We start from the raw sequence: 27,847 nt of genomic DNA, 5'->3' as shown, positions 1-27,847 counted from the left end.
GCTCTTCAATGAAGGCCAGTATCAGCACATGTTCACTCAGTGTATGTGAAGGGGCATCAGCTGACCTCTGACCTTCCATGCTGTTCTCAGCGTGTGGCTCCAGGCCTCAGTACAACACTCGTATCGTGGGTGGAAACCTCTCCCAGCCTGGGCAGTTCCCCTGGCAGGTCAGCCTCCACTTCAGCAGTGAACACCTGTGTGGAGGCTCCATCATAACGTCGCGCTGGATCCTCACTGCAGCACACTGTGTGTATGGGTGAGTCACACATGCCAGCCCAAACAACATCACAGATGTTCAAATGTGCAAGCATCCAGAAGAGTAATGCTATAAGGTTTTTACATTGTTTTCCCCGGTAAAGTTTTTTTGCTTGGAGTTTTCCTCAGTCGAGCTTACGGTATAAGGGCAGAGGGTGTAATATTGTGCACGGACTGTAAAGCCCACTAAGGCAAATGGCTATTTGAGATCATGGAGCTATAAATAAAAAAAATATTTGATCTTAAGGCAAATTGCTATTTAGTTTCTGTATAGTTACTAATTAAAGTCTTCTCCATCAAAATCACAAAATGTGAAGGGACTTATTAGTGGGTATTTTATTAGTTTCCCTCCTAATCATTTCCTTACTAAAATGTCTTTACACAGTGTTTTCTGATTGTCAGACTTGAAAAGAGAGGAACTCTGAGTCACTTTCTGTCATAACTGTGTACTCACAGCAGGCAAGCTTCATTAGGAGCTTCAGTGGGGACACAGTACTTAGAGCTGAAGAGAATGTCTTTGTATGTTTTCTATGTATTTTTAGGGCTGTTTGTGGTGTAGTGGTTAGAGCCACCCCCATAGACACTCAGTCCTCTTCACAGCAGACGGGTTAGAATCCAGCCCAGGTCATTCTCTGCATGTCATTCCGCTCTCTGACCCATTTCATCTCTGTCTCTCTGCCCTATCAATAAAGCATGGAAAATCCCACACAAATAAATCTCACTGTGTCTCTCACTGAATATATCTGCTCCACTGCTGTGTGTCTGCAGGTTTTCTGAGCCGTCCATGTGGGCGGTGCATGTGGGTGTGACGGAGCAGCCGCTCCATGGGGCTCAGTCTCTGGCTGTGGAGCAGATCATTTACCACGCTCGCTACAGGCCCAAAGGACTGGACTATGACATCGCTCTGATCAAGCTGGCCACCTCACTGGATTTCAGGGGTAATGCTGTCTTTTTGTCTTCCTGCTTGGTTATACATTCATTCTCAGCTTAAAGCTGTCCAGAACATCAGGTTAGGAAGGGCCACATTGTCAATGGAGTATTTCTTAGATGGTAAGATTTGAGGCGCCAATAACCTCACCCTGCTCCGGTGAAGCTGCTCAATAGACATATCAAATAGTTCCACTGATCATGTTTGTCAGTGTCATTCAGATCCAAAATGGCCCTGTGTTAAATTAAAAAAACTGGACAGGCTGCTGAGAAGATGAAAACTCTGTAGGTATTTAAAAAAAATTTGAGACAATACTTGACATTGTTTAATTTTTCAGTAGTCTGCGGTGTAAATCCCAGCGCTCACCCATTAGTCCTTTTTGTCACTTTTCAGAGTTAGTGGCCCTCATTTATCAATTTTGCGTGGAAACTGGTGCAGATTCTGGCGCAAATACCTCCCTACGCCAGGTATCGCGTGGGATTTATCAAACAGGCGTATCTCGACAATCTCAGCGTACGCCAGGCCATTATTGATAAATGCGGCGGATGAAAACTAGCGTGTCACGCCCCTATATGTTCTCAGTTTAGAGGCCTCGCCCAGAGGTTTTACGACATGGATATGCGCAATACGGCACTTCCCTGAAGTAGAAATTGACAGAATAACAGCGAAAGTAGAAAAAAAAAGAGTTTCATTTCGGAGCATTAGCCTACAAGCAGCATCAAAGAACGACAGAAGGCAGCAGTTAGGAAGGAAATAACTGCTGCGGTCAACAGCGTTGGTGTTGACTCAAAATCGCCACTAAAAAAAGCGTGTTGCTGTTCTGAAATGCAACCAAATGGGGGTGCGGGGCTGCGGGCATAATATAAGTGGTGGAGGAGAAAAAGACGCACCAACTGTCCGATAATGGTCCCCATAAAATAAATACAGGTCTGCAGAGATTTGAATGATTAGAATGTATTGGCCCTTTTAGATAGCACTATTCAAAAGGGTTTTAAAAACTAAAAATAACACATTTAGCGTTTTACTGTATGACAGCATGCGCTTGGCACGAGTGGTCAGCCCGGCCGTCAGCTGCACAAGCCGACCCGGCAACGATCAGCTGTGAGAGCGCCCACCGTCCTGCTCCACCAGCAGATAGGAACAACGTGCTAAATCGCTCGCTTTAGCATTAATGACACATTAATTGAGCAACTAACATCTACAAAGTGCGTCAAATAAATAAAATGTTAAGCTGAATGTTGTGCCGTGTATTTTTTTGTATCATAAAGAGCAGTGTAGGCCTACTACATATTTAATACTTAGGCTAACATTTTGAATGAATGCAGCCCCCGTGCCTCAGTGTCCCCCCAGCTGCTCCAAGACGGAGACAACTGCCCTTACGCAGTCCCATGCAGCCCTCCTAAGTGGCCGGTGTGCGCACTATTGAATCAGCTCTCCTACTCAGTTGCATACCATAAGCTGCTCATTTTTAAGTGATTAATATCTTTATTTCGGTCTTATTTGCACTGCATTTGTATTATCTTCTAATAATTGTCCAACAAAGTCATCGGCTACCCGGCACAGCCTGCACTGCGAGTCCAAGCTGTTTTCAAATTTGCGTACACGAGCTGAGAGCTGGCGTGGGATTTGAGCGTAACCTACGCTCACGTCCATATTGATAAATGCCGAGATTTGCGTGGAAATGTACGTACACCCATTTTTCTGGTCTACGCAAGATTGATAAATGAGGGCCATTGTGTTGACTGCTGTCACTTCAGTCCAAACTGCAGGAGCCACTATTTAGAAACAGGATTGGGTGGAACAGTGTGTCTGGAAAATGTAGTTCATTCAACTTCTCCTCTGTAGGCTTTGTGGAACCCATCTGCCTACCAAACCATGGGGAGGAGTTTGAGGAGGGTAAATTATGCTGGATCTCTGGATGGGGAGCAACTGAGGATGAAGGTAAGTCTGATTTCTAGTCATACATCCATAGCTATATTTGAAATGTAATACCTTCATGACTTATGACATATTTCTGGTTCTGCGTTCTCTGATACAGAGAGTCATCTCCATAAGTATTTGGTCGGTGACACATTGTTAGTTGTAAAGGTGCAAACACACCAAACGCGTTGGGTGCGGTGGCCAAAGCGCCCAACGCACCTGATCTGGCGCTTGGTCATTTTGTGTCAGCAGCTAGTCTCTCCCCCCCCGATATATTTATTCCCCTAATCAACCATGGCTGCGATCAGACCCGACCCGACACAACAGCGATCATGTCCACACAAAAACAACAACAACACGGCCAACAATTGTGCCAAAAGACAAATAAACAGCAACTGAACGGAACAAATAGCCTTAAAACAGCATTGCAGATTCACGCCACTCGGAAATGAACACAAACAGCAAGGCAGCACCATACCAAACACATTTACAGCAGCATTGTGCACAGGGCAGTAGAAAATAAAGGCAAGTAGCCTACATTACCCTACCTGGCTGTGACGGGACCGTGGCTGGCGTAGATATAGGCATAAACACCGGTGCTTCGCTGTACTCGTTGTGAAAGTTCCCCGGACTTAGCCGTTATGTTTGGGTTCATTATGGAGGTGGTGGCCGCACACAACCGGGTGAGTTAACTAACGCTATCTGACCGGTGCTAACTTGGTTTATCGGCTAAAGCACAGCCGCTATATTCACTGAATTAACCAGGAAGCCCATTCTCCTGGCTCACTTTCCCCACGTCTTCTAACCCAACCCCGAGCGGCTTCATATCACCAGCCAGCAGCATTTCCTACTCGGTGTTTCTCAGCCTCTGTGTTGTCCTCCCACCCATGCTCCCACCGTGCCGATGTCCGTGACGTCGGGTCAAGCTCACCGCTGATTGGCCAACGCGGCTAAACGTCACGCGTTGGAGCGTTAAAAGTTAAAAAATGTTGAACTCGCGCGGTGGTGCGATGGTGCGGTGACGCTTTGGTAACGCGGCTACCGCGCCCAAAGCGCCGCTTTACCGCAGCCAACGCATCATCGCGCCTAAACCAATGGTTCCCTATGCAAAAATAGTATTTTTCAACGCGCCACCGCACCCAACGCGTTTGGTGTGTTCGCACCTTAAGTCCACCACAATGGATTGAAACTATAATGATTAATTTGTGCTTTCAGCAAATTTTCAGCTGTAATTAAATGGTATTAGCTGCAATAGTGGGTGAACCATACTGAATTTACAACCATACCACTTTTACACATTTAAGGGTAACTAAAGTAACACAACACATTTTAAATTACCTCTAACCATAACATTACCTCTACCATCTTTAACAGACAAGGTGAGTATAGGATAACAGTTCCCTTTCTCTCTTCACTCTACACACTCCTCTTCCCACCACAAGAGCTTGTTCCAGAACTCTGCATGTTTTGGGGGTTATTTGTAACCTGTTCTTTCGGTTCTTAAGTTGTTGAATAATGTTGCATCTTGTGGTGAATTCTGGTCAAGAATTCTCCTTATGGAGGTTTTTGTCAGAATGCTGACCTCTTGATGTGGCTCAACGTGGTAAAGATTTATTTCTTCAGGAGTAGTCGCAAGTCCAACACGCTCCGTGTTTCATATTGATATACATTGATTAGCCACAACTTTTTATTATTCCGGCTGCATGGCGAGGCAATTTTTCCTACTGGAAAACTATCCGTACGTACAATGGTGACTAAAAGTCAGAAAAAAGAATCCAGTTCAAAGTTTAGCTAGCCCTGCACTCCCAAACGCTCATGAACAATGCTAATGCTAGTGCTGCCACCCAACCATCAACCCCACCGAGTCCCCAAGCAGAGCAACCAACGGAGAACGCTCTCCTACAGCTGATAAAAGCCGAGATGGGCATTTCTCTTCAACAATTGGGTGATATAATCAAGAAGGAGATGGCTAGTCTCCACGCTAAAATTAAAGAAGACATAGAAGCCCTTCGGCAGGACACCAAAGCTGATATCGCCTCTCTAAAAACAGAATTCTGAGCCGAGATGACATCTCTGCGCTCAGCGCAGACCGAGACGGCCACCACTATATGGGATATCGAGGGCGCGCTCAACTGACATGATTCTAGCATTGCCGGGCTGGATAAAACCATACTGGATCTCAAACAAGAGGTGGGGAAACTGAAAGATCGGAATGATGACTTTGAGAACAGAAGCCGCCGTCAAAATCTGAAGATTATTGGAATACCCGAGGGTGTTGAAAATGGAAAGCAGACTGCATTCATGGTTTCGTTTTTCACCGACGTTCTGGGCGACGAGATAACTGATCCTTGTGCTGGACCGCGCTCATAGATCCCTCTGGCTCCTAAACCCAAATCTGGCGACCGTCACAGACCCATGATAGTGCAGCTCCACTACTATGCGGATAAGGAAAAGATTCTCCAAGCTCCAGGAACAAGGGTGAGCTCAAATTCAGAGGGGCAAGGGTGCATATATTCCCAGACATGAGAGCAGAGCGGCGTTTAACCCCGTCAAAGCCAAACTCAGAGAGGCTGATCACATAAGGTCTCTACCATCCAGCGGAGCTGCGTCTTGTCCATGACGGAGTTTCACATTCCTTCAAGGCACCCGCCGATGTGGAAACATTCCTTGCCAAACGCATTCGTCCCTCTTTGGAGACTTAAACAAACAAAGATAGACGCTGCGGCTCCCTGCACTGTGTGCTATATTTGTTTTTCCTATGGAGATGGAAGGAAGAAAGGAGATTTTATAATGGGACGTACCGTGTATGGAGGGACGCTCACAACGCTCTCTCTCCCAGCGCATAAAACGCTTGAAAAAAGCGGCCGAAATAAATGCTCAGTAGACACACTCCCGAGCGCACAGCCAGCATTTAACGCTGGAAAAAGGCGTTAGGTGGACACGGGGCCTTAATGTTTTCCTTCCTCAGTTTGAACATGTTGCCGATAAAGAACATACCCATGTTTACAGTTTCGTACGATCGCACGAACACTAAAATCAAAGTATTACACAATTATCAAAACCTTAAACTCAAGAAGCAAACCATTGGCCCTATGTGCACCACTATAAGCACAAAGTTAGTCAGCCTCACACTTTTTGCAAAACAATACACACAGTGATTTGCAAAACACTAAACACACTTACATACATTAGACACAGAAGTAAATCATGATGTCACCTCATTGCAATTCCAAAGCACTGACTGTCAAACTACCAAACACATGAGCTAGTCAGTAAACACAACCCCCAAATGCACAAACACATGATTGCTTTATTGTAGACACTCCAATCAGGTTCAAGCACTATACAAATGCAGCAGGTAAGTTCACCTGCCTTTAACCAAAATGGAAGGAGTCAGAATAACAGTGAGAGTGAGGGGGTTGAATCCACAGAGGAGATGGGGTCCTCCTCCGTCATGCCAATATTAGCCCTTACAACACACCTCACATACTCACATTTTTAGACTGATTGCAAAACATAGTCACAGCAGGAAACCAAATGCACCAGACGCAATACATTGTCATCTGGGACAATGTGTCATTCCACCATGCCGCTCTGGGCCAGAACTGGTTTCAACTCCATCCACAGTCCACAGTTCACAGTTCTATACCTTCCACCATACTCTCCTTATCCAGTTTTTCTCTGCGTGGCGGTGGAAGGATGTGGATGAAATTCTCTGGACAGATCCAGCTAGGCGAAGAGATAATGTCTAGTATTTTCTATATTGTATTTTCTGTTTCCTTTATCAGATTTTTTAAATGTATTTACAGTATTATCTGTAATTTGTAACCTGTACTGGATACAGTATTGTATGTGTGTTGTTGTTTGCTGGGATAACAGCGTTATGCAGACTACTGCATACATGTTTTGTTGTGATTTTCCATGTTGACTGATTTGGGTGTATGGAGAGAAATAAATGATATTTTCCTCAGTCTGCAGCATTGGTCTTGTCAAGTGTTTGGTGAACTTATTGTATATTTGCACTTTCTCTGTGTACTTTTTATACATTACTCAAATCACTGAGAAGTAGAATTACTAAAAGTGTTTAAGGTTAGCAACAGCAATGTGTAACTGGTTCAGACATAATTAAGTTATATGAAAAGTGTGTGTTTCATATGGTGACAAAATATGTTTTTTTATAAAATAGAGTATAGTTTTGAAAAGAGTGTTTCATTTTGCAAAGGGTCTGAGGTGTTTTGCTAATTGAGTGTTTGGTGGGCTAATTGTGTGTAGTGTTTTGAAAAATCGGGCCCTGTTTTCAAAATCGTCAGAGAAATGTACAGAGCTACTCGTTAACTTATCTCGTTAATTTTTTTTTCTACCCTGTTCTGGCCGTTTTTCTTTTCTATTGCATTTGAACATTTTCAGTGGGTAATGTATTTTATTTTATTAGTTACGACAACAAAAATGTATGTGAAAGGATTAGTGTTTCTATGGTTAACTGCCTATGGCAACAAAATGGAAAATTACTAAATATATCCAGGGTGTTTTACCTCTCGTTTGGGGAGGGGTAATTTGTTCTTTGGGTTGGGAGGGTGTGGGTGGGGGGAACTTTGTGTTTTATGTCTGTACACTTCTTTACTCTTTTAGCTTGAATGTGTGTGTGGCAGTGTCATTTTAAAAATGCTGCAACATCCTTTAGTACCCTACTAACCTCTGATGAGCATGTTTTTTTTGTTTGTTTTTAAAGATGATTTTTTTTGGCATTTTCAAGCTTTATTTGATAGTACAGTGTTGAAATGGGGAGACAGACAGAGAGGGGGGATGACACTGCAACGAAGGCCGGAGCCAATATGGTACACGCTCTATCCACTACGCCACCAGAGCGCCCCGATGAGCATGGTTGATTGTTTGCGGCAAAGGAATAATGGTTGACAATATTACAGTACATTACATACAGTATTAGTTGGAACACCAAGGGCCTTAATCATATTATTAAGTGTAACAGGGTATTGTCCCATTTAAGAAGTCTGGATGTTAATATTGCTTTTCTCCCAGAAACTCATCTCTGGACCTCTGACCAAAACAGACTGCGCAAAAGATGGGTGGAGCAATTATATCATTCCATTTTTGAGGTGAAATCTAGGGGTGCTGCTATTCTTATTACAGTTTTTCACAATTGCTTAAACACATTTCTTGATAGAATACCTCACTTTTTCAAAACCCTTAAAGGCCAGGACAAACCGACCCGATAATCGCCGTCGGAGAGTCTGGAGGGGGCGGGGACACAAATCTGTTTGGTGTGTTCGGTGACGTTGGTCGTCATAGATGTCGTAGGGCTTCTTTTCAGCCGGTTCAATCGGCGTCGGGCAGTCTTTCAGTCGGAGCAATTTGATTGGTGGAGGCAGGGCTGGATTACTGCACGGGCACACCGGGCACAGGCCCAGGGGCCCAAAGGCACAGGGGGGCCCTTAGGCAGAGATACTGATTGTTACTTTTCATGTTGCATAGAGCTCAGTCACTGATGTCAATAACAGGGTCCAAAAAGGAATAGCCTAAATGTAAACATATTCAAATTTAACAAGATAGAAATCATCATGGGCCCCTCAACTAGTAGGGGAGAAATACAAAAGCAAGTTAAAAACAACAGCAGTCTAAGGGGCTCCATGAGGGGCCTTGAAGGCCCCCACACACATACAGAAATTAGCTTTCTATGTGTGAATTCTAAATTGTTCATAAAAAGTAGCTATCCACTCCTTATCTGTTGAAATGGGCCCCTCCATCATAGAACATGGGTCTGCAGACCAATCTACTGTACTGTTTTTACATTTGCAGAGTTCTGCCTGTTTAAGAAAAGTCTGAAAAATAATGTTCCTTCTGCATCTCAGGATTTGATATTGCCTCTCAAATTTCCTCTCAAAGTGCACCAGATTGATAGCCTGGCATTCCCAGACCTGCCACTAGGCGCTGGCAAATTAAATTTGCTGCGCGTGTTGGTCTGGACACGCTCCGTTGAAGCTTTATCAAGAAGACCAGAAATCTGGGCTCACGTTTCAATTGGTTCTATCTAATATGGGCGCGCCAGAGCCCTTTATATGGTGCTCTGGGGAGGACGTAACCGGATGACGACAGTGACGTGCATGCGACGTCGAAGCCGTGATAGTAAACATCAAATATGGCTGCGGATATGTTGTGTGAGTTTGAGACTGCTTTGGCCTCGACCCTTAACGATTTGGAAGACGGCACTCAAATCTTTCATTAGCAAGTAAGTGGAATGTTCTATTTTGCCGACCGACAACGGCAAACGTTTAATTTAACAGTTTAACAGCTGTTCGCTAAACGAAAGGGGCTTACGTCGCCTTGTGCATCGCTCTGATTGGTTGTAGTGCTATCCAACTGCGTGCAGTGGCATTTGAAATGCACGAGTAGGAGCCGCCCCTTGAGTTGGAAATTACTAATGATCGTGGCCAGACCCTCTATCGTTCAAGATATCAGGGTCTGGATTTCCAGGCTACCAGATTGATGCATTTTACTTTAAAAAGGTAAAAAAAAATCCGGGGGGGCATGCCACCGGACCCCCCAACAAGGTACAGGGTCCCTCCAAAAGTTTCCCAAAATCCTGTGGAAAACACTGACTTCCATAATATGTTTTTGCCATTAATTGCATGTATCTGTGTGGAAAAGTCATTGCACCTGACTGGATAGGGAGGATGGGGGGCCCTTTAAGAGTTTGTGCCCAGGGGCCCATTATCTCATAATCCGTCTATGGGTGGAGGGCTAGTGAATCAGTGAAGCCCGGAAGTGAGGCGGATAGCACAAACAGCTGACAACAGTATCGCATCGCTAGCCATTGTTTTAATGTGTTTGTTTGTTTCGTTCAGCGAGTACTCACATGCATCAACCCTTGTTGACTGCTCGACACCATGCTCAACACTCTCTGCTAAAAATGGTGCTCTTTATGGTCCATAAATATAAATACGTATGTATATCTGTGTTTATGGTCTAGAGAGCTGTCCCATCATTTCTGGTTTCCGTATTTTTTTGGCCCACAATACAGATTAGCGCCGCCTGCTGTTATGGAGACATTACGTCCCCCGCAGGCACAGAGCGTACGGAAAGTCAGTAGTCGGCTCGGTGTGTTCTTGGCACTTTTTTTTTGCCACGACGGGCAGACTGGAGCTGCCTGAATCGGCAGACTCCATTTTCGGGTAGTCGGACCGGTGTGTCCTGGCCTTAACACAAATCTCAAAACTCAAACACAAAATGCAAAATCCTTCACTTCTCTTGCAAAAGCACACTTTAACCTCAAAACAGTGTTAACTCTTCACTAAATGGTGTTTTCTTTTCAAATGAGAAACACATACATCATATGACTAGACATTTCTAGCACTCATTGAACACTGGTGTGCAGAATGGAAAACACTATAGTATAAATGCAAACCACTATATGAATGCTTTATCAGTAGAATTATGCCTTTGCATGTTCATACACTTTCACCTACAGTAACAACAAATACTTTACGGTTTTTGCCGAATGGTTACACACATGTTGCAGAATAGTTTATTTTGCCATTTCAAACAAACACAATGAATAGGTGACTGCAGTTCAAGCAATTCAGTGTGTCAGGATGAACTAAGAAACAATTACAGTAAAATTAGGGAACAATGGTAAAAAAACAGCGTTGTAAGGAATTGGGTGGTTGGATTATGAATCCTTTTATGGATACCGCCTCCGTTTGTGTCTGGCCACATCGCCTCATCAACATCACACTCAATGTCATCCTTTGAGAAGCAACAGGGAAATGATCACCTGATATCCAGTCTAAATCTCCTAATTATGGAGCGACTCAGGTTGGGCTGCACTCTCTGTCCAGGCTCCCTCATTGATAGGCCATGATCTATAACATGGTCCACTATAGTGTTCCTGTTGTATGTGTCTCCGTCTGTTGCGTTCTTTGTCCTCGTCCTCCTGTCGCTCTCACTCCTCCTCTTCCCCTGACTCTTACTGTCTCAAAGGAGCTGAGCTCACCTGGGGTCTATTTGTAGTGCTAAGGTTTAGACTGATTGGTATTCAATTAGTTAAAAAAATTTTCAAGAAGTGTGTTGGAGAATTTCAAACACAGTGCAAAGCATATATCGTGTTTGTAGGGTTGGTGCTTTGGTTTAGGGCATAGTTACAAAAGTTAGAGGTTGTGATGCTGTGGTCATAGCAGTCACTTTTAGTGTTTACAGTATTCGGCAAAAACTGTATTTGAAATGTGCAGTCTACTGTAAATCACAGAAAACAGGAGCTCATCTCTGAGTTTTTGAGTTTAGAAATGTGATTGGCAGTGTGTTCTGTGTGAATACCATGAGAGAGAATTCAGGAAGAGTGTGCAAGATATAGAGAATTGTGTGTAGTGTTGTGAAAAATTTGTGTTTTGGAATGAGAATATAATATGCCATTTCTAAGGCAGGAAATGTGTTTGGAGTTCAGCAGAATTGGTTAAGCAGTTGGTAAATTAGTTCCATATTATGCACATTGGGTCTCATTTATCAAACTTGCGTGGAAACTGGTGCAGATCCTGGCGTAGGGTGATATTTGCGCCAGGATCTGCACCAGTTTCCACGCAAGTTTGATATATCACGTGGGATTTATCAAACTGTCGTACTTCGCCAATCTCAGCGTACACCAGATCAGCATTGATAAATGCGGCGGCTGAAAACAATCGTAATTTGAATATCACGGCCCTATATTATCTCAGTTTAGAGGCCTCGCCCAGAGGTTTTACGACATGGACATGTGTAGGGCTGGGCGATATGACGATATCATATCGTGGACGATATGAAAGTGTCTACCGGGAGAGATTTGGCCATACCGTTTATATCGCGGAGAAAAAAAGTTAATGTGGCGGGAGCATATATGGAGCGGGAGGCAGCTGTCCCTCCGAGTCCCTATAGTTACACTGCAGTTACACCGCCGCGCCACAAAGGGGCTCTACAGCCGAGTTCTGGCCTGCAATACAGCTTCTCTACCCGCAACAGAAGAAGCCTCATCTGTTGCTCTAGCTGTCTAGCTCATGGTCTAGCTTCGGTGCGCCGTCACTAAAGTTAACAAACCAACTCCGTGTCACGGTGGCAGAGCAGCTGGTTTTAACGGTCAAAAATGTCATTGGGCAAAGGAAACTTGCTTGCTGCTTCAGCGTGCTGTTGCCGTGACGCAGAGTTGGCTTGTTTTAAGCCGCAAACTACATGGGTTAGCTCTCGTGAGCTAGCTGGCTAATAATGACATCTTTAGCCTTCACCCCCGTGCTGTTATTGTTGTAATGGTTTTATGTAACTTTAAAATGTCAAACTTGAAAATATTATTTGTGTTGAAGCTGGAGTTAAAGTATTACCAGACATTTGCTCATTAGTTAATGTTGACAGCTTTTTTAAATGAAGATGAGCAAATACTGCAGGAAAATTCAAGTCTTTCATTATTTTGATATAGGCTACTATCAATTGGAAAATGTAGGCTCTTTGGTTGATGCTGTCATTTTTATTTTGCGCTGACTGACTAAAGCCAGACTGGTGTGGTATTCTGCACCAGTTTCTCTTTTGTATGGAAATTTAAGTTCCAAGCAAAAATTTAAATAATCTAATGTGATTAAAGTTCAGTACGGTTATTGTAATCCTTTGAATTTTAAGGAAAAATACTATATCGTGATATATATCCATATCGTGATATAAAATTACCTATATCGTGATATAAGATTTGGTCCATATCGCCCAGCCCTAGACATGTGCATTACGGTAAAGAAGAGAAACTTATCTGAAGTAGAAATTGACAGCATAACAGCGAAAGTAGAACAAATAAAAAAAAGTTTCATTTCGGAGCATTAAAAGCGGCATCAAAGAACGTCAGAAGGCAGCAGTTATCTCCAGCTGAGGATAGTGAAGTTTAGGTTTACATCAGTGTTATCGCTCAAATGATATAAACTAGCATTTACAGTTTTATGTCGCTTTACATAGGTGAAGAAAAAGTAGTCTGACTTCTAAAAAAAAATCACCAGTGAAAAAAGTGTGTTGCTGCTCTGAAATGCAACACCAGCTGGAGGTGTGGGCATAATATAAAGAAATTAAAGAAATACACATCTGCAGAGATTTGAATGATTATGATGTATTGGCCCTTTCAGATAGCACTACTCAAAAGGGTTTTAAAAACTAATTTTTCGTTTTACTGTATGACAGATGCGCTTGGTACGAGTGGTCAGCTATCAGCTGCACAAACCGGCCTCCACAGGGCCAGGCAACAACCAGCTGTGAGAGCGCCCACCATCCTGCTCCACCACCGATCCTAGACCATTACTGCCGAGGTCCCGGATCGGTGAAAACAAGCCGAAACGTGCCGGTTAATGGTGTAAATAAATCGCTCGCTTTAGCAATCAATGACACATTAAAAGAGAAACTAAAATCTCAAAAGTGCGTCAAATAAATAAAATGTTAAGCTGAATGTTTTGCAGCGTATTTTTATCATAAAGAGCAGCGTATTACTTGCATAGCCTATATATTTAATACTTAGGCTAAGATTTTAGAATCGATGAATGAATGCAGCCCCGTTGCTGCAGAGTCCCCCCAGCTGCTCCAAGACAGAGCCAACTGCCCTTACGCAGTCCCATGCAGCGCTCCAAAGTGGCCTGTGTGTGCACTATTGAATCAGTTGCACACCATAAACTGTACATTTTTAAGTGATTAATATGTTCATCTCGGTCTGAGCAAACACTGCATCAGTATTATCTACTAACAATTGTCCGACAAAGTCATCGGCTACCCGGCACAGCCGGCACTGCAAGTCCATGCTGTTCAGAAACTTGCATACTGAGAGCTGGCGTGGGATTTGAGCGTACCCTACACTCACGTGACACGTCCAAATTGATGAATGCCGAGGTTTGCGTTGAAATGTGCGTTCACCCACTTTTTTGGTCTACGCACGGTTGATAAATGAGGGCCAGTGTGTCTGATGTTCCAATAAATGTGTTTAAACAATTGTGAAAAACTGTAAATGGTCCATGCTTCCACTCTCTTAACAGGAAGAATTCATCTAATTAAAATGAACATGTTGCCCAAATTTCTCAACCTTTTCCAAACAAGTCTTTCTTTTCGCACCTAAATAAGATTATATCTGACTTTATTTGTAATAAGAAGCCACTCCGTATCCGTAGGGAATTTTTGCAGAGGCCAAGATCAATGGGTGGTTTGGCTTTACCACATTTCCTATTAAACTATTGGACAAGCAACCTAAGAGCTATGGCATATTGGCTTAAAAACTACATCGACAATGAGACTCCTGCCTGGGTTCAGACCACTGCCTGCTTGCCATCGTCCCTCCCTGCTTTATTGTATTCTGCAATGCCTTTCACTCCAAGCTATGTTTCAAGTGCCCCCTTAGTACATCAGTCTTTACGTATATGGGCTCAAGTGCGAGGACACTTTGGTTGGCAGGCTGGCTCGCTCTGGGCCCCGATTGCGTCTAATCATCGATCATTTCATAATGACTATTTCTCGGCCTGGCAAAAGAAGGGTATTATTTCATTTAAAGATATGTACATAACAGGTGCTGTTGCTTCATTCGAACAGCTCAAAACTAAATGTTATCTACTGAATGTACATTTCTTTAGTTATTTACAGGTTAGGGACTGGGCACGTAACAATACAGGAGCGTTCCCTACAATCCCCGAACCTCAACCTATGGATAGTCTCTTCCCAGCAGACCCAGAGCTCAGGGGCACAATATCTTTGATTCACTATCCAAGATACTTAAGAGACCTAAAGCTCCAAACCCTCTAACAGCCGTTTTTGTTATTCAATGTACATCTTAGAGCACAATCAAACTGTATTGCCTTTGTCACTCTTATAGCCAGAATATTAATTTTACTTAATTGGAAGCAGGCTACTCCACCCTCCTTCAAGCACTGGATTAAAGCGGCTACGAGTAACATTTAAATATCTTTTAAACAGCCTCATGTTTCCTCTCATAATCATAAATTACCTTTAACAGCAAACGAGACCATCAGTGCAAAGAAAGACGTTTTTATATAGTTTTTATTGCTGCATTTGATCTGGTCGTACACCCAGTCCGATTTTCGGTTCACGCGTGCATGCTCTATGGTCACATATCCGTATTGGTCACAGATTTCAGTGTGGCACAGGAACGTGAATTGAGAAGCCTATCCCTCCTGGTGAGGGAAGGGGAGCGGGAGCCTTGTTTGAGACAGTTGTTTGTCGTCATAATGACTGATAACGGGGCTGAACCAAAAAAGAAAATGCAATGAAGCAAAGCTAAAAGGGAGAGATAGGCGGGCGGGAGGGCGTTGCCAAGCAACGTATACACAATTTCACGCAGCGAAACTAGACTGCAGTGTTTACTCCTAAATGAATGAGCGGTAGCCTACTAAAACAAAGTTTACTTTGCCTCACCAGCATCATCAGATGACCATTATTCATCGGAAATAGTCATTATTTACAACATAAACACATTACCTCATCATGATCCATACTAACTGCCATCTCTCGTTCATTCGCTTTGTGTGAGGACACGGGGACTCGTTCAGCTCCGTGAGAGGTGACAATGCATCAACTCATTGCAATCAGGTGTGTTTAGCACTTACTGGCATTAGTTGATGCTGTGTCACCCATAGACTCACGGAGCCGAAAAGAGTCCGGTGCCCTCACACTTTCAACACACGGACACGCACCATATTGCTTCCTGATTATTTGAATCCTGCACTCCCTGCACAAGCTACAAAACAGCTTCACGACAGCTGGCGTCGTAATAATACTACCGCTTTTGTTCAAAGGTGTCGCCAACGTGCCGACTTACTCGTAGTAGCTTTAAGGACACACTACAATTTCTGAAGCTTGAAAAGTTAAGATTCGCTTTAAAGGGTTCAAAGGACAATTTTAGTAATGTTTGGCAGCCTTTCATTAGTGCTGTGTGAAAGTTTCTGGAGCATCTAGAGATTTGCAGACCATTTGCCACCACCATTCTTCACTTGGGAGAAGGTTCTCTTGGTGGTAGGCAGAGTTGCGTTTTTGCCCAAACTGGGCGGTTTTGGTTATGACCAAACAGTTCAATTTTGGACTAATCTGTCCACAGAATAGTTCTTCAGGTATCTCCAGGTGCTCTCTGGAAAGGTTGTGACAAGCACTTTTGTTCTTTTTTGAGAGCAGAGGCTTATTCAGCAACCCTCCCTTGAAAGCCATGTTGACTGAGTTTTCTTCTTATTGTGGAATCATGCACATCTGTTCCAGATGCTACAAGAGAGGTCTTCAAATCACTAGATGTAATGTTTGGGTTGGCTTATAACTGAAAAATCACTTTTCTTGTGGTGCTTGTGGATATTTTAGAAGGAAGTCTACTTCTTCACTCTAAAAGCTCTCCATTTGTAGATGATTTGCCTCACAGTGGACCGATGGAGCTCAAACTTTTTTTACAACTCTATTCCTGAGATCCTCTGAGATTTTTTTCCGTTTGAGCATGTCTGACCTGTATGCAGGCCTGCCCAGACAAATGACTGGGCCCCTGAAAAGGTCCAGTCATTGGGCCCCCTTTACTCATACTGAACTTGTATCAATGTGCATGATGCGCTTATTCCTACATAAACACATACCTGTACACAGGGTCGTTTCTAGCCAGTTAGATTAGGGTGGGCTACTGGAAATAATAGTGAGCAGAGATACAGACGATGCGAGCGCGCACGGCGCACGAGCGGAAATTTTGTGCTCTTGCAAGATCTCTGCACCTGCTTTTTGGCACATTTACTGTAACATTTACTGTAATGTAAGCTTTTAGACACACCAATGCTGTAAGGGGGGGTTTACCATGATAGCACTGCTACCAGAAGCTTTCCTCATCAGTATAACAACCATCTGCTACCTTCGTTTAAAGCAGTGGTTCTCAAAGTGCGGCCCGCGGAAACATATCTGGCGGCCCGCATTGAATTATGAATTATTATAAAAAATAAATCATATTTCTTTTTTTTTTTTTTCTTTTTTTTTATTGAAACGCACAGAGGGGATGCGTCCCCCGTAACAGTAAAACAGTACAGGGGTCGAAACACTTTAATATCCCTCCTAATTGTTTATATTCATTCCCCAATTATTAATAATAACACCCCTACAGTGGACCGTATCTTAAACTTGCGAAGTTCGGCTGGCCTCTGCCTCTCGTTGCAGACGGCTGGTCAGCCTCCCGCAGTGCAGCAGGCAGTGTAGTGGTCCCAATGTAAGTTGTTAGATAGTGAGCTTGTTAAGCCCAATACGAAGCACTTTCTCACTTTAAAGGTGAATTAGATTAGGTCAAGTGTCTAAGGATGAATGCTAACATTATCTGGTTTCTAACTCTTTTGCCTAAAGTTTAGCTAACAAGCTAACGTTAGCTAGCTGCTGATAGCCATGGAACTAGCCTATCTGCCTAGTTGACTGCTGATAGCCCACCCTGTTTATTTCCAATGTATAGTGTCATAATAGTTAACACTGCTGCTGCATCATGAGTAGTGAGTCCTACAAAAAAACACTCCAAAATGTGATACGTTTTCAATGTGCAGAAAGTTTTGAACAATAAAGTAGAATAAATATTTGAATGCAATACAGAATGTCTCAGTGCCTTACTGATTTATATTCCATTAGATTTGTGTCAATGGGAGCTAGTTGTCTTTTCCTTAACATGTCCACCATAAATAAATACAGAAGACACAAATGTTCGTGAAGTGTTCGAACCTCAAATTTTTCTGGGGGACAACGCCCAGACCCCCGCTATTAATGTGTCCCCCCCAATGTTGAAATGAAACCTAGCCCTTCATTTATTAATTAAAATGTGTTAATTACACATTATTGGATGCAGACCAATACAATACATTGGCCACACGCTGGCCATTGAAATGATTTCAGTTTTTTCAATTGTTTTCCTTTGGCGGCCCTCGGTCCAATGTTTGGTTCCTGAATTGGCCCTCAGCTATCAAAAGTTTGAGAACCCCTGGTTTAAAGGCTAAATATGTAATTTTCTGATTTTCTTAGAAAATAATAGATAACATACAGAATAATTTCAAAGACACCTCAAAACTTGTTGAAATATCACAGTATCTCTGAATTGAAAATACAGTTCTGCTAGCAGAAATACTGATATTAAGGAATTTTCCGGGGGTCTAAAGCCCTTGAAAGTTCCCTTTTTTCCTTTCTTTTCTGGTACCCTGATTTATGTCCAGGTCCTGGCATCACTGAGCTTGCTAGGTTAGCTTGCTCATCATCAATGCATGCAACGGTTTTGAGGGGGGAAAAACGACCCATGATACTTTTAGTTTTTCAATATAAAATGTGATATATTTTACCCAAGTAACAATGAATAAAATGTTTTATTTTATAGAAAGTTCTCTTGCGAATATAGCGTTCATAATAAAGGTTGGCTAAGTTAAGTAATCAGCAAAAAAAAATGTAAAATTCTCTCGGGGCGGCTGGGCCCTAGAAAGCTTTCCCGCTTTCTACCCCTTATGGGCGGCCCTGCCTGTATGGGTTCAGTTTGGTGGCCCTAAACTGACCTGGTTTGGTCTCTGTTTTATCTAGTGCCGCCCAATTTCTTCCCTAAAGATCTCTCATTACATTGGTCTATTTCATCAATCAATTTGGCCCACCTGATTGTGTTTACCTTGCTCGATTTAAGCAATGCAGCTCAGGGTTCACAAACTTTTGCACATACAACAGTTGTCAAATAATTAGTTTTATGTTTTAACAATTGATTTCTGGAAAAGAAAAATGTTCAATTGATAAACAAACATCTGTTATTTCATATAAAAAATACTGGTATTGATAAAAATGAATAAATAATGGTTAAAATAAATAAAATTCCAAAAGGCTCAAGGGGTTCACAAACTTTCGCACAGCACTGTATCTGCTTGACCAGCTGTAAGGATGTACAAAATGTTCTTTTTCACTTGTATTTTGCTATGGATCCCATTAACTCCAAACTGTGCACACACACCTTTCCTTTTTTTTTGTTGGTGTTGTTTGTTTTATTATTATTATAATAATGATTGATTATTGATTTATGTTTGATCATGTTTGTCTTCGGGGGTAATTTCTTTTGTAATTGGATAATATAATGTTTTGCTATATTGTGAAAAATCAATAAACAGTGGTAAAAAAAATTAAAAAATTAAAAAAAATTATTTCTTCACAAGGGAAGGATTCTTCTGAAACCAAAGTACCAAACTGTCTGTCTGACAAACCACATGTACCGGCAACTTATTTTTTCTCTTGTTATTGTTTCTGATTTTTTAACCTCACGATAGACTTTAGACTGTATTTTCCCCAGGTGGAAATTCTTTTTCACATCACATGTACATTTATGGGCTGCACGCCGACAGACAATAGACAGAAACAAAGTAAACATACATACAGGATATATAAACAGGGTGGGACTGGGGTGATTTATCTTGGCCTTTTGTTGAGGGCTGCTATGGCTGCAGGCACCAGGCTTTTGCCATAGCGAGCCCTCCTGCACAACAGGGACCTGTACCTGCGTCCAGAGGGCATGACAGTGAAGTGGCAGTTGAGTGGGTGTGTGTTGTCCTGTGCTATTGTGGATGCAATGCGTGAGATGGCCTTGAGATTCAGTTCTGACAGTGTGGGTGTGGGGAGACCAATTATTTTGGCAGCTATATTTGTGACACGTGTGAGTTTGACCCGGTTTTTGACAGTGAGCATGTTAAAGAAGCAGATGGAACAGTAGAGCAGAATGGGTTGGACAATACTTTGATATAACAGCAGGAGGAGATGGGGGGCAACATAGAGACCTTTGAGTTTGCGTATGGCATACAGTCTTTGGTGGCTCCTTTTTTGAATGTCCGTTGTGTGCTGGTCGAAATTGAGGGGCACTTTACACGACAACACGAAATGGTGCAAACGCGGAAAAATTCCCGCGGTTGCACTATATCATTTACAGGAAAACAGCAAACGCAGGCATGAAACCGCAGGTTTTTGAGATCACCTACCAGGGAGGATTTTTTGGAAAACTTAACGGTTTTGGTTTCCTGTAAACACCGAAACCATTTCCCCTGATAACGCTGACGTCACGGCTCCACCCTCACACATGCGTAGTCTATAACATTTGCTGTCAAAATACCCACAACACAAGCGAGTTATAAAGTTAGAAGACAACATGAACGGTGTCTCCACGGCACCATCACTGTGATCAGCGGAGAGTGACGTGCAGGGCTAAAATATAGGCTAACACTCGCCAATTTAGTCCAAGCGATTACCGCAGTAAGTTATTGAGACCACCGGCCACTTTGGCTGGGGAAAGATTTGTGCTCTGCCTGTTTTTCTAGCTAAATAAACGTGTGTCACTTCTATATGCCAGGGACACGGCTCTCTCTACATTAAAAACACTATCAGCGTGCAGCGGTTAAGTTAGGCTACTGTTCAACAAAAGGAGCATTAAGGCTACGGCTTCACAGTAAAAGCATTTCACTGGCTAAACATTAATAGCATTTCACTGGACACACGTGAGTTGACTTTTATTTTGAAGTACGCCTAACAGGAAGGTATCCGCTCACGAAGCCCCTTCACTATCAGCAAGTCTTCTGTTTTTACGAGTTCAATGCGGTGAAATAAGAGGACAGAAAGCTTGTCTTTTAAAATATTTGTAACCCCAAGCTTACACCAACCGCTTTATGAACGTTAGTGGCATTAATTTTCGGTTACAGTAAGGTTTTATGCATCAAATTGTACCGGAAGAGCTATCTACTAGGCTGTGTCACCGCTGACTATTGGCTTGGCATGGCTGCTACACTGCTACTACAGCGATTTCAGCCCGTTTCCTCTGAAAACATGTGTACGGGTGAAGATGTCAGATAAATTGTGTCTGAACGGGGTTTTTTTTTAAACCAAAAACTGGAAAACTGTCACGTTTTCACCGTGTAAAGTTTATTGTCCAGTGTGAGTCCAAGGTATTTAAAGCTGTCAACTGTTTCTACTGTGTCATTGTTGATGAGAGTGGGGGGCTGGGCTGATGGGGTACCTATTGTTATTTCTAATGTTTTGGCTACATTGAGATGGAGGAAGTTATGTGTGCACCATTGGGAGAAGTGAGTGATAGTGTTGTGGTAATCCGATACAGAGTTATTATCTGATAGGAGGGCGAGGATGACAGTGTCGTCAGAGTATTTAAGGTAGGTGGTGGTGTGGGAGGGGCTGGTGCAGTCATTAGTGTAAAGGGTGTAGAGGAAAGCCCTGAGGGGCTCCGGTGTTGGTGGTGAGTGTGGGTGATGTGGATGTGCCTACCCGAACAGCTTGCCGTCTGTCGCTGAGGAAGTTGTGCAGGAGATGGATCAGGATGGGTGGAGTGTTGAGGTGATGAAGCTTCTGGATGAGCAGGTGTCTTTGGATGGTGTTGAAGGCGGAGCTGAAGTCCACAAAGAGGATCCTGGCAAAATTGCCTGAGGAGTCCAGGTGCTGGAGGAGAAGATGCAGCAGCAGGCAGGCGACAGCGTCCTCTGTGCCCCTTTTTTCCCTGTAGGCGAATTGAAGGGGGTCCAGATGAGGTTTGACAAATGGGAGGATGGTCCTGGAGCAGCAGTTTTTCAAAGCATTTCATGATTATGGGTGGGAGGGCGATGGGGCGGTAGTGGTTTGGTTCGGATAACCAGGGCCGCCGCTCCCTATACGCAGAGTACGCAGACTGCGTAGGGCACCAAGTTCCTGGGGGGGCACCCCAAAAAAAAAAAATTATAATTTTTTTTTTTTTATTTTTTTTTTTTTTTAAATTAAAAAGGAAAAAGAGATGGTCCGGGGGCCCCCCAAAATAGTTTATTTTTTTAAAGTTCATGATAATCATTACATTACAAAAAATATATAAATTAGTTATGAACAGGCCCATCGTTGTTTTTTCTTAATTGTGTAACCTATCCAGGGGTGGATTACTGCACAGGCACACCGGGCACAGGCCCAGGGGCCCAAGGGCTCAGGGGGGCCCTTAGCCAGAGATACTGATAGTAACTTTTCATGTTGCATAGTCAAAGAGCTCAGTCACTGATGTCAATAACAGGGTCCAAAAAGGAATAGCCTAAATATAAATACTCATTAAAATGTAACAAAATAGAAATCATCATGGGCCCCTCAACTAGTAGGGGAGAAATACAAAAGCAAGTTAAAAACAACAGCATTAGTAGCTCTGTCTAAGGGGGTTGAAGGCCCCCTCACACATACACAAATAAACTTTATATGTGTGAATTCTAAATTGTTCATATCCACCCTTTATCTGTTGAAATGGGCCCCTCCATCATAGAACATGGGTCTGCAGACCAATCTACTGTTTTTACAGTTGCAGAGTAAAGAGTGCTACCTGTTTAAGAAAAATCTGAAAAATAATGTTCCTTCTGCATCTCAGGATTTGATATCTCTCTAGTCTCTAAAATTTCCTCACAAAGTGCACCAGATTGATGCATTTTACTTTAAAAAGGTAAAAAAAATTCCACCCACCCCCCAACAAGATACAGGGTCCCTCCAACAATACCCCAAAATCCTGTGGGAAACACTGACTTCCTTAATATGTTATTGCCATTAATTGTATGTATCCGTGTAGAACATTCAGTGTACCTGACTGGATAGGGACAAGTGGGGGGCCCTTTAAGAGTGTAAGCCCAGGGGCCCATTATCTCATAATCAGTCTATGATCCTATCACTCAATTCCTTTGCAAAGGCAGTTTTTTCACAAGTTAAGCTGTTCTTTCTGTTAGTAAATGCTGGCAAATGTGCCAAAAAGCAGTCGCAGAGATCTTGCAAGGGCAAAAAAAAATTGCTCGCGCCCTGCGGACGCGAGCTTCTGGGTTTTTTTTTTATTTGGGGGGGGTGGGGGGGGGGGCATCACTGACAATTTCTGCTTAGGGCACCCAAAAGCGTAGCAGCGGCCCTGCGGATAACCTTCAACTTGTCCCCATCTTGAGTTATGCCAGCAACATAAGAATGCCAACTGTCTTTAGGCCTTTTCTCAGCTGATTTGGTGGAACGACACACACCAGTCCTAGGAACAGCTGGACAAACAATCCTGATATAAATGTCTGTAATAATTCCAACCCATTTGGATAAATTAATTGCACTTCAACCACAAGCTAATGGTGTCCTCTAAAATGGATTGTGGTGGAGCCACTGCCAAAATAACAAAAGACACTAGTCTTGCAAAGCCTGACCAAACTATAGCTAGTAGTATGGTCTGGATCCAAGCTATTGAGTTTCTGGGTATACGGGGGAAACTGGGCTGGCCTGTTTTTGGTACTTGGGTGGCGCTAAGCCCAGGAAGACGCAACGCGTCCTTTCACAATTGTGCAATTTGATGCCGACCATGAAGGTGCCGACCCAAAACTGCTAATGACACACACGCGCACTGTGTGTGCAGCAACATTATGAGCTGGATGCTATCAAACCGTATAAAACACACGCTCGTACTTTCTATTTTCTCCCGTTCTGAGCGGAGCTAAACGGTAGGCTACAGAGGAAGGGGAAGGGGAGGAGTTTGACAATGCTTCCGGCTCCATTTGACGGGAGTGCTATGGTGGTTGTCTATAGCAAAACTACTCTGGCTGTGTTCGGAAAGCCATACTAACGTCCTACTCATACTCATTTTTACTTCAATTTGAGTATGTGATGGTTGGGTATGCGAGTTTGGGTATGCGAGAAATTCCCGGATGAGTACTAACTTCCGGGAAGATTTTGGGTATGGATCGATTGGATACTTTTCCTACTCAACCGCCCCACAATGCACTGGGTCAATTCTAACCGCACAGGAAAATGAAATATTTTCGAGCAAGTTGCTAGGCAACGACATTGTTTGGGGTCCGCGATCTGACAACTGTACGTGCAGTCATTCATAAACTCTTATAATAGATAAGAGATGAAGATAAATACCTAACAACATTAGAGTCACTAAGTGAAATGAGTGATGCCAGTCTCATAGTGGAGAGAGATCAGAACTAGTGATGGGAATTTCGTCTGTTTTTAGTGAGCCGGATCATTTGGATCGGTTCACCAACTAGAGCCGGCTCTTTCGGCTCCCACCAAACGGCTCTCCATATAACATGTACTTTTTATAATTCAGCCAAATGTAGCCCCGTTTTGACTTATGATTCGTATGTGTAGGCCTACACCACTATAATTATTCAATACATCCTTTTTACTGAAGTATTCAAAGTAAAAATTAAATTTTCTAATAACAATACATTGCATAGCTCAGTGCTTCTCAAATGGTGGGGTGCGCCCCCCTGGGGGGGCGCCGTGAGTTGTCAGGGGGGGCGCGGGCTGCCTTGATTTCCAACTGACAAAAAAATAAAAAATAAATAAAAATGTAAGTGCTAGCAAGCGCTATGTGTGCTTGTGTATGGTCATATCCGAGCGAAAGGCCACGATTTGCAGTAAATAAATGTCCACATGTGTCTCCAAGTGTCTCTGTAGGTTATTTAAAAAGAAATCAAGCAAGTAGACTAATAATAACGTTAATGAATTATTGGTTATCGCATCACAGAAGGCCTATTGGCCTATAATAATAAAAAAACACCACCTTAACTATGTTTACAGTTTTAAAATGTTTTGAATGAAATGCAAACCTCAGTGAATCATTTGCTCTTGTTTCTCTGTCCTGAGATTCACACAGACTGAGCGGTCTTGTTTAAATGTTACAAATTGAGCTAATATACTGAACTTTGAATGTTTTTGCTGCAGAATTTATCTCAGCTAATTTTTGTTATCTAATTTGATAATAAGGTGATTGTATGCAGAATGCTCGTGCCAGAAACTCATACAGTGGTTTTGTACAGATAAATAAATAAATATTGGCAGGTTCTCAATAGTATTTCAATTTAGGGGGGGCGCGAAAAAATTTCTGTCCCCTAGGGGGGGCATGACAGAAAATAATTGAGAAGCACTGGCATAGCTGATTGTTTTCATTGCATTTAAAGACCTTTTTAACTCTCTGAAACCACCAATTAAATGCACTGACTAGCTTGTAGACCTCTCTGATAGACAAAGCCTACATAGAAACACCTATACAAATGTAGGCAAACTTTTTGTTGAAAAAAAAAAACGACTCTCAGTTGGGAGCCGACTCCATTTGTTCACTTAAAAGAGCCGGCTCTTTGAACCGGCTCGTTCGCGACCGACCCATCACTAATCAGAACTGAATGCTGTGTTCGACCACACACCGCGGCTCGTCCAGCTCAACTCACAGACAGCTGAGTGCTGTCTGATGAGCCGGACAGAGAGCGTCGGAGGGATCCTCCGCCTCGAAACATAATTATAAAACAAGAAGTCTAACACAGATGATGAACACAGGACTGTAAATATCTAGTTCAATATCTAACCTGTGGAGGGCGCTTACACGCTAAACAGCGTCTAAACGGCCTGAATCTTATAAGAAGAAGAAGAAATTCTTTATTGCTTGAGTATACTTCAACTGAAAACGTTTCGACGCACCTCACATACACAATCGATCTTTGAGTAGACAGTATGCAGTATATAGATGGTGAGTATGTAGGATGTAGGACGCTAGTATGGCTTTCCGAACACAGCCTCTGACACTAACTGTATATGCCTGTAATAATAACGTGTTTGTTCCAGGAGAGACCAGTGTGGTTTTGCGCTCAGCCATGGTGCCGCTCCTCTCCACTAAGACCTGCAACCAGCCAGAGGTTTACCATGGCTTCATCTCCTCCTGGATGATCTGTGCAGGATATCTGGAAGGAGGAACAGACTCCTGCCAGGTACACACGCTTTACTTTTAGCATTAAACCCCCAATACATACGTGACTCTCACAGGCACTTCCTGGTTTCTTTCTAGTAGGTATCTGATTTTAAAATGATATCAAGTGTAAAAATATAGGGCGCAACATAACCTGGTGATCAAACAAGTCCCAACAAGCACACATATTAAAAAATTTTAACTATTCCTTTAAGCAAAACATCAGAAATACTTGATATGATTGTTAGGTTATCGTGTTTTGCATCTCAAAAAAGAATAACGCAAGTGATAAGAGGCTTCCGGCCGCGTAGACATGGCGGACGACTAAGAAAAGGCATCTCCTTTACTCCTGATTTTTTCGGTTGAAAATTTTAATTGAGCCTGAAGAAGTAAAAGTGGATGAATAATAGCAGGTAATGAATTTAAGATCGGGCGCGATTACAAAATAATTGGTCCAGGCAGAGCGTATGAAACGTTGGGAATCAACCAAACTTTTGACCCACACGCTCCCCACAATGGCAGAGGGAACGGAAATAAAACAGCAGTTATAAACGTTTGATGTTTGTTTGGAAAAAAAATTAAATTCAATAAAAATTGTTCATGGAAAAAAAAAAGAAGCGCTGGAACTTACAGCGGATTTTAATATCATCCAAGCACATCATATCTACAGAGAACATGCTGAACTAACCATCATTGTACATTTTCTGAACTGCGACATGAACAGAAAAATACTACAGACTGAATGGGTAAAGAAAGTGACTCAAAATGGAACGTGGAATCTTTTTCAACCATGACTTCAAAACAAAAGTGAACAGTGAGCCAGAACCGATGAGAGAACAGCTGAGGAAGAAAAACATTAGATCATACGCGCCAGCAAAACAGAACATCTTTCAGGAAGATGGATCTTTGAACATGTATGATACACCCAGAGACACATCTAACTTATGATGATCTAAGGCCTCACATTTTATTGAGCTGACGTTTTTATCCAAAGCGACTTCAGGTAAAGTGCGTTCAACCATGAATGTACAAACTCAGAACAACAAGAATCACGTCAGTACTTAAGCTTCAAATAAACCAAACTACAAAGTGCCACATGTAAGTGCTGCATGTTGGAGTAACGTGTGACTTTTTTTTGTGTAAGTATCCTCTTCCTAGTCAAAGTGCAGTCTGAAGAGATGTGTTTTAAGCCTGTGGCGGAAGATGTGTAAACTATCAGCTGATCTGATGTCAATGGGGAGCTCGTTCCACCATTTTGGTTGTGTAGTCGAGTGACACGAGCTGGATCTCAATTCAGGGGTTACAGCCTACATAGGCTGCATTTGAAGACCGATTGCGTCATAGCGGCGCGCAAAGGCTTGTTCCATTTGCAAGGCTCCTTCATATGCGGCCGAGAAATGCAGCCTTCGTTTCACGGTTTTGAAGGCTGCAACAGATGGATCCTTCGCAGCCCAACATATCCTAAGATTCATTGCGTTTTTTTCCAGAGATGGCATAAAATAAAATAAAAAATAACAGGTAACACTTTACAATAAGGTACACAAAATTGTAGTAGCTACTACATACCTACTACATACCAACCTATGTGTTAGGTAGCACAAAAAGAAAACCCTGTGTTAGGTAGCACAAAAAAAAAAAAAAAACACATAGGGTTTTTTTTTGTGCTACCTATGTGTTAGGTAGCACAAAAAAAACCCCTATGTAGTAGGTAACACAAAAAAAACCTATGTAGTAGGTAACACAAAAGAAAAAAACCCTGTGTTAGGTAGCACAAAAAAAACCTATTTGTTAGGTAGCACCCTATGTAGTAGGTAACACATATCTATGTAGTAGGTATGTAGTAGCTACTACAATTTTGTGTTCCTTATTGTAAAGTGTTACCAAATAACAAAACAGCAACGTGTTGCTCCAACTTCTTAACTTTTATCTTCCTTTCTTTTTTTCTTGTACTTTTTTTTCTTTTCGTCTGGTAGGCAACTTCTTTTTCTTTTTTCCTCCGTTGACAAGGCTGTTTCCGTTGGCAG

The 27,847-nt window shown here is 42.6% G+C and overlaps 1 protein-coding gene across 1 annotated transcript in view; it reads left to right on the top strand.

The window, feature by feature from the left end:
• tmprss3a (transmembrane serine protease 3a) overlaps window positions 1-27,847 on the top strand; it is a gene marked incomplete at both ends in the record, with an annotated part of 81,903 nt that overhangs the window by 48,063 nt on the left and 5,993 nt on the right. The window contains 4 exons of the mRNA XM_080037924.1: window positions 91-256; window positions 1,024-1,193; window positions 3,029-3,124; window positions 25,703-25,845. Coding sequence (XP_079894050.1) covers window positions 91-256; window positions 1,024-1,193; window positions 3,029-3,124; window positions 25,703-25,845 — 575 coding nt within the window. The remainder of the gene's footprint in view (window positions 1-90; window positions 257-1,023; window positions 1,194-3,028; window positions 3,125-25,702; window positions 25,846-27,847) is intronic.

Source organism: Ammodytes marinus (assembly GCF_949987685.1).
Source record: "Ammodytes marinus genome assembly, chromosome: 12".
NCBI lineage: Eukaryota > Metazoa > Chordata > Actinopteri > Uranoscopiformes > Ammodytidae > Ammodytes > Ammodytes marinus.
The sequence above is the reverse complement of the archived record's forward strand: the minus strand, read 5'-3'. Positions and strand labels throughout refer to the sequence as shown.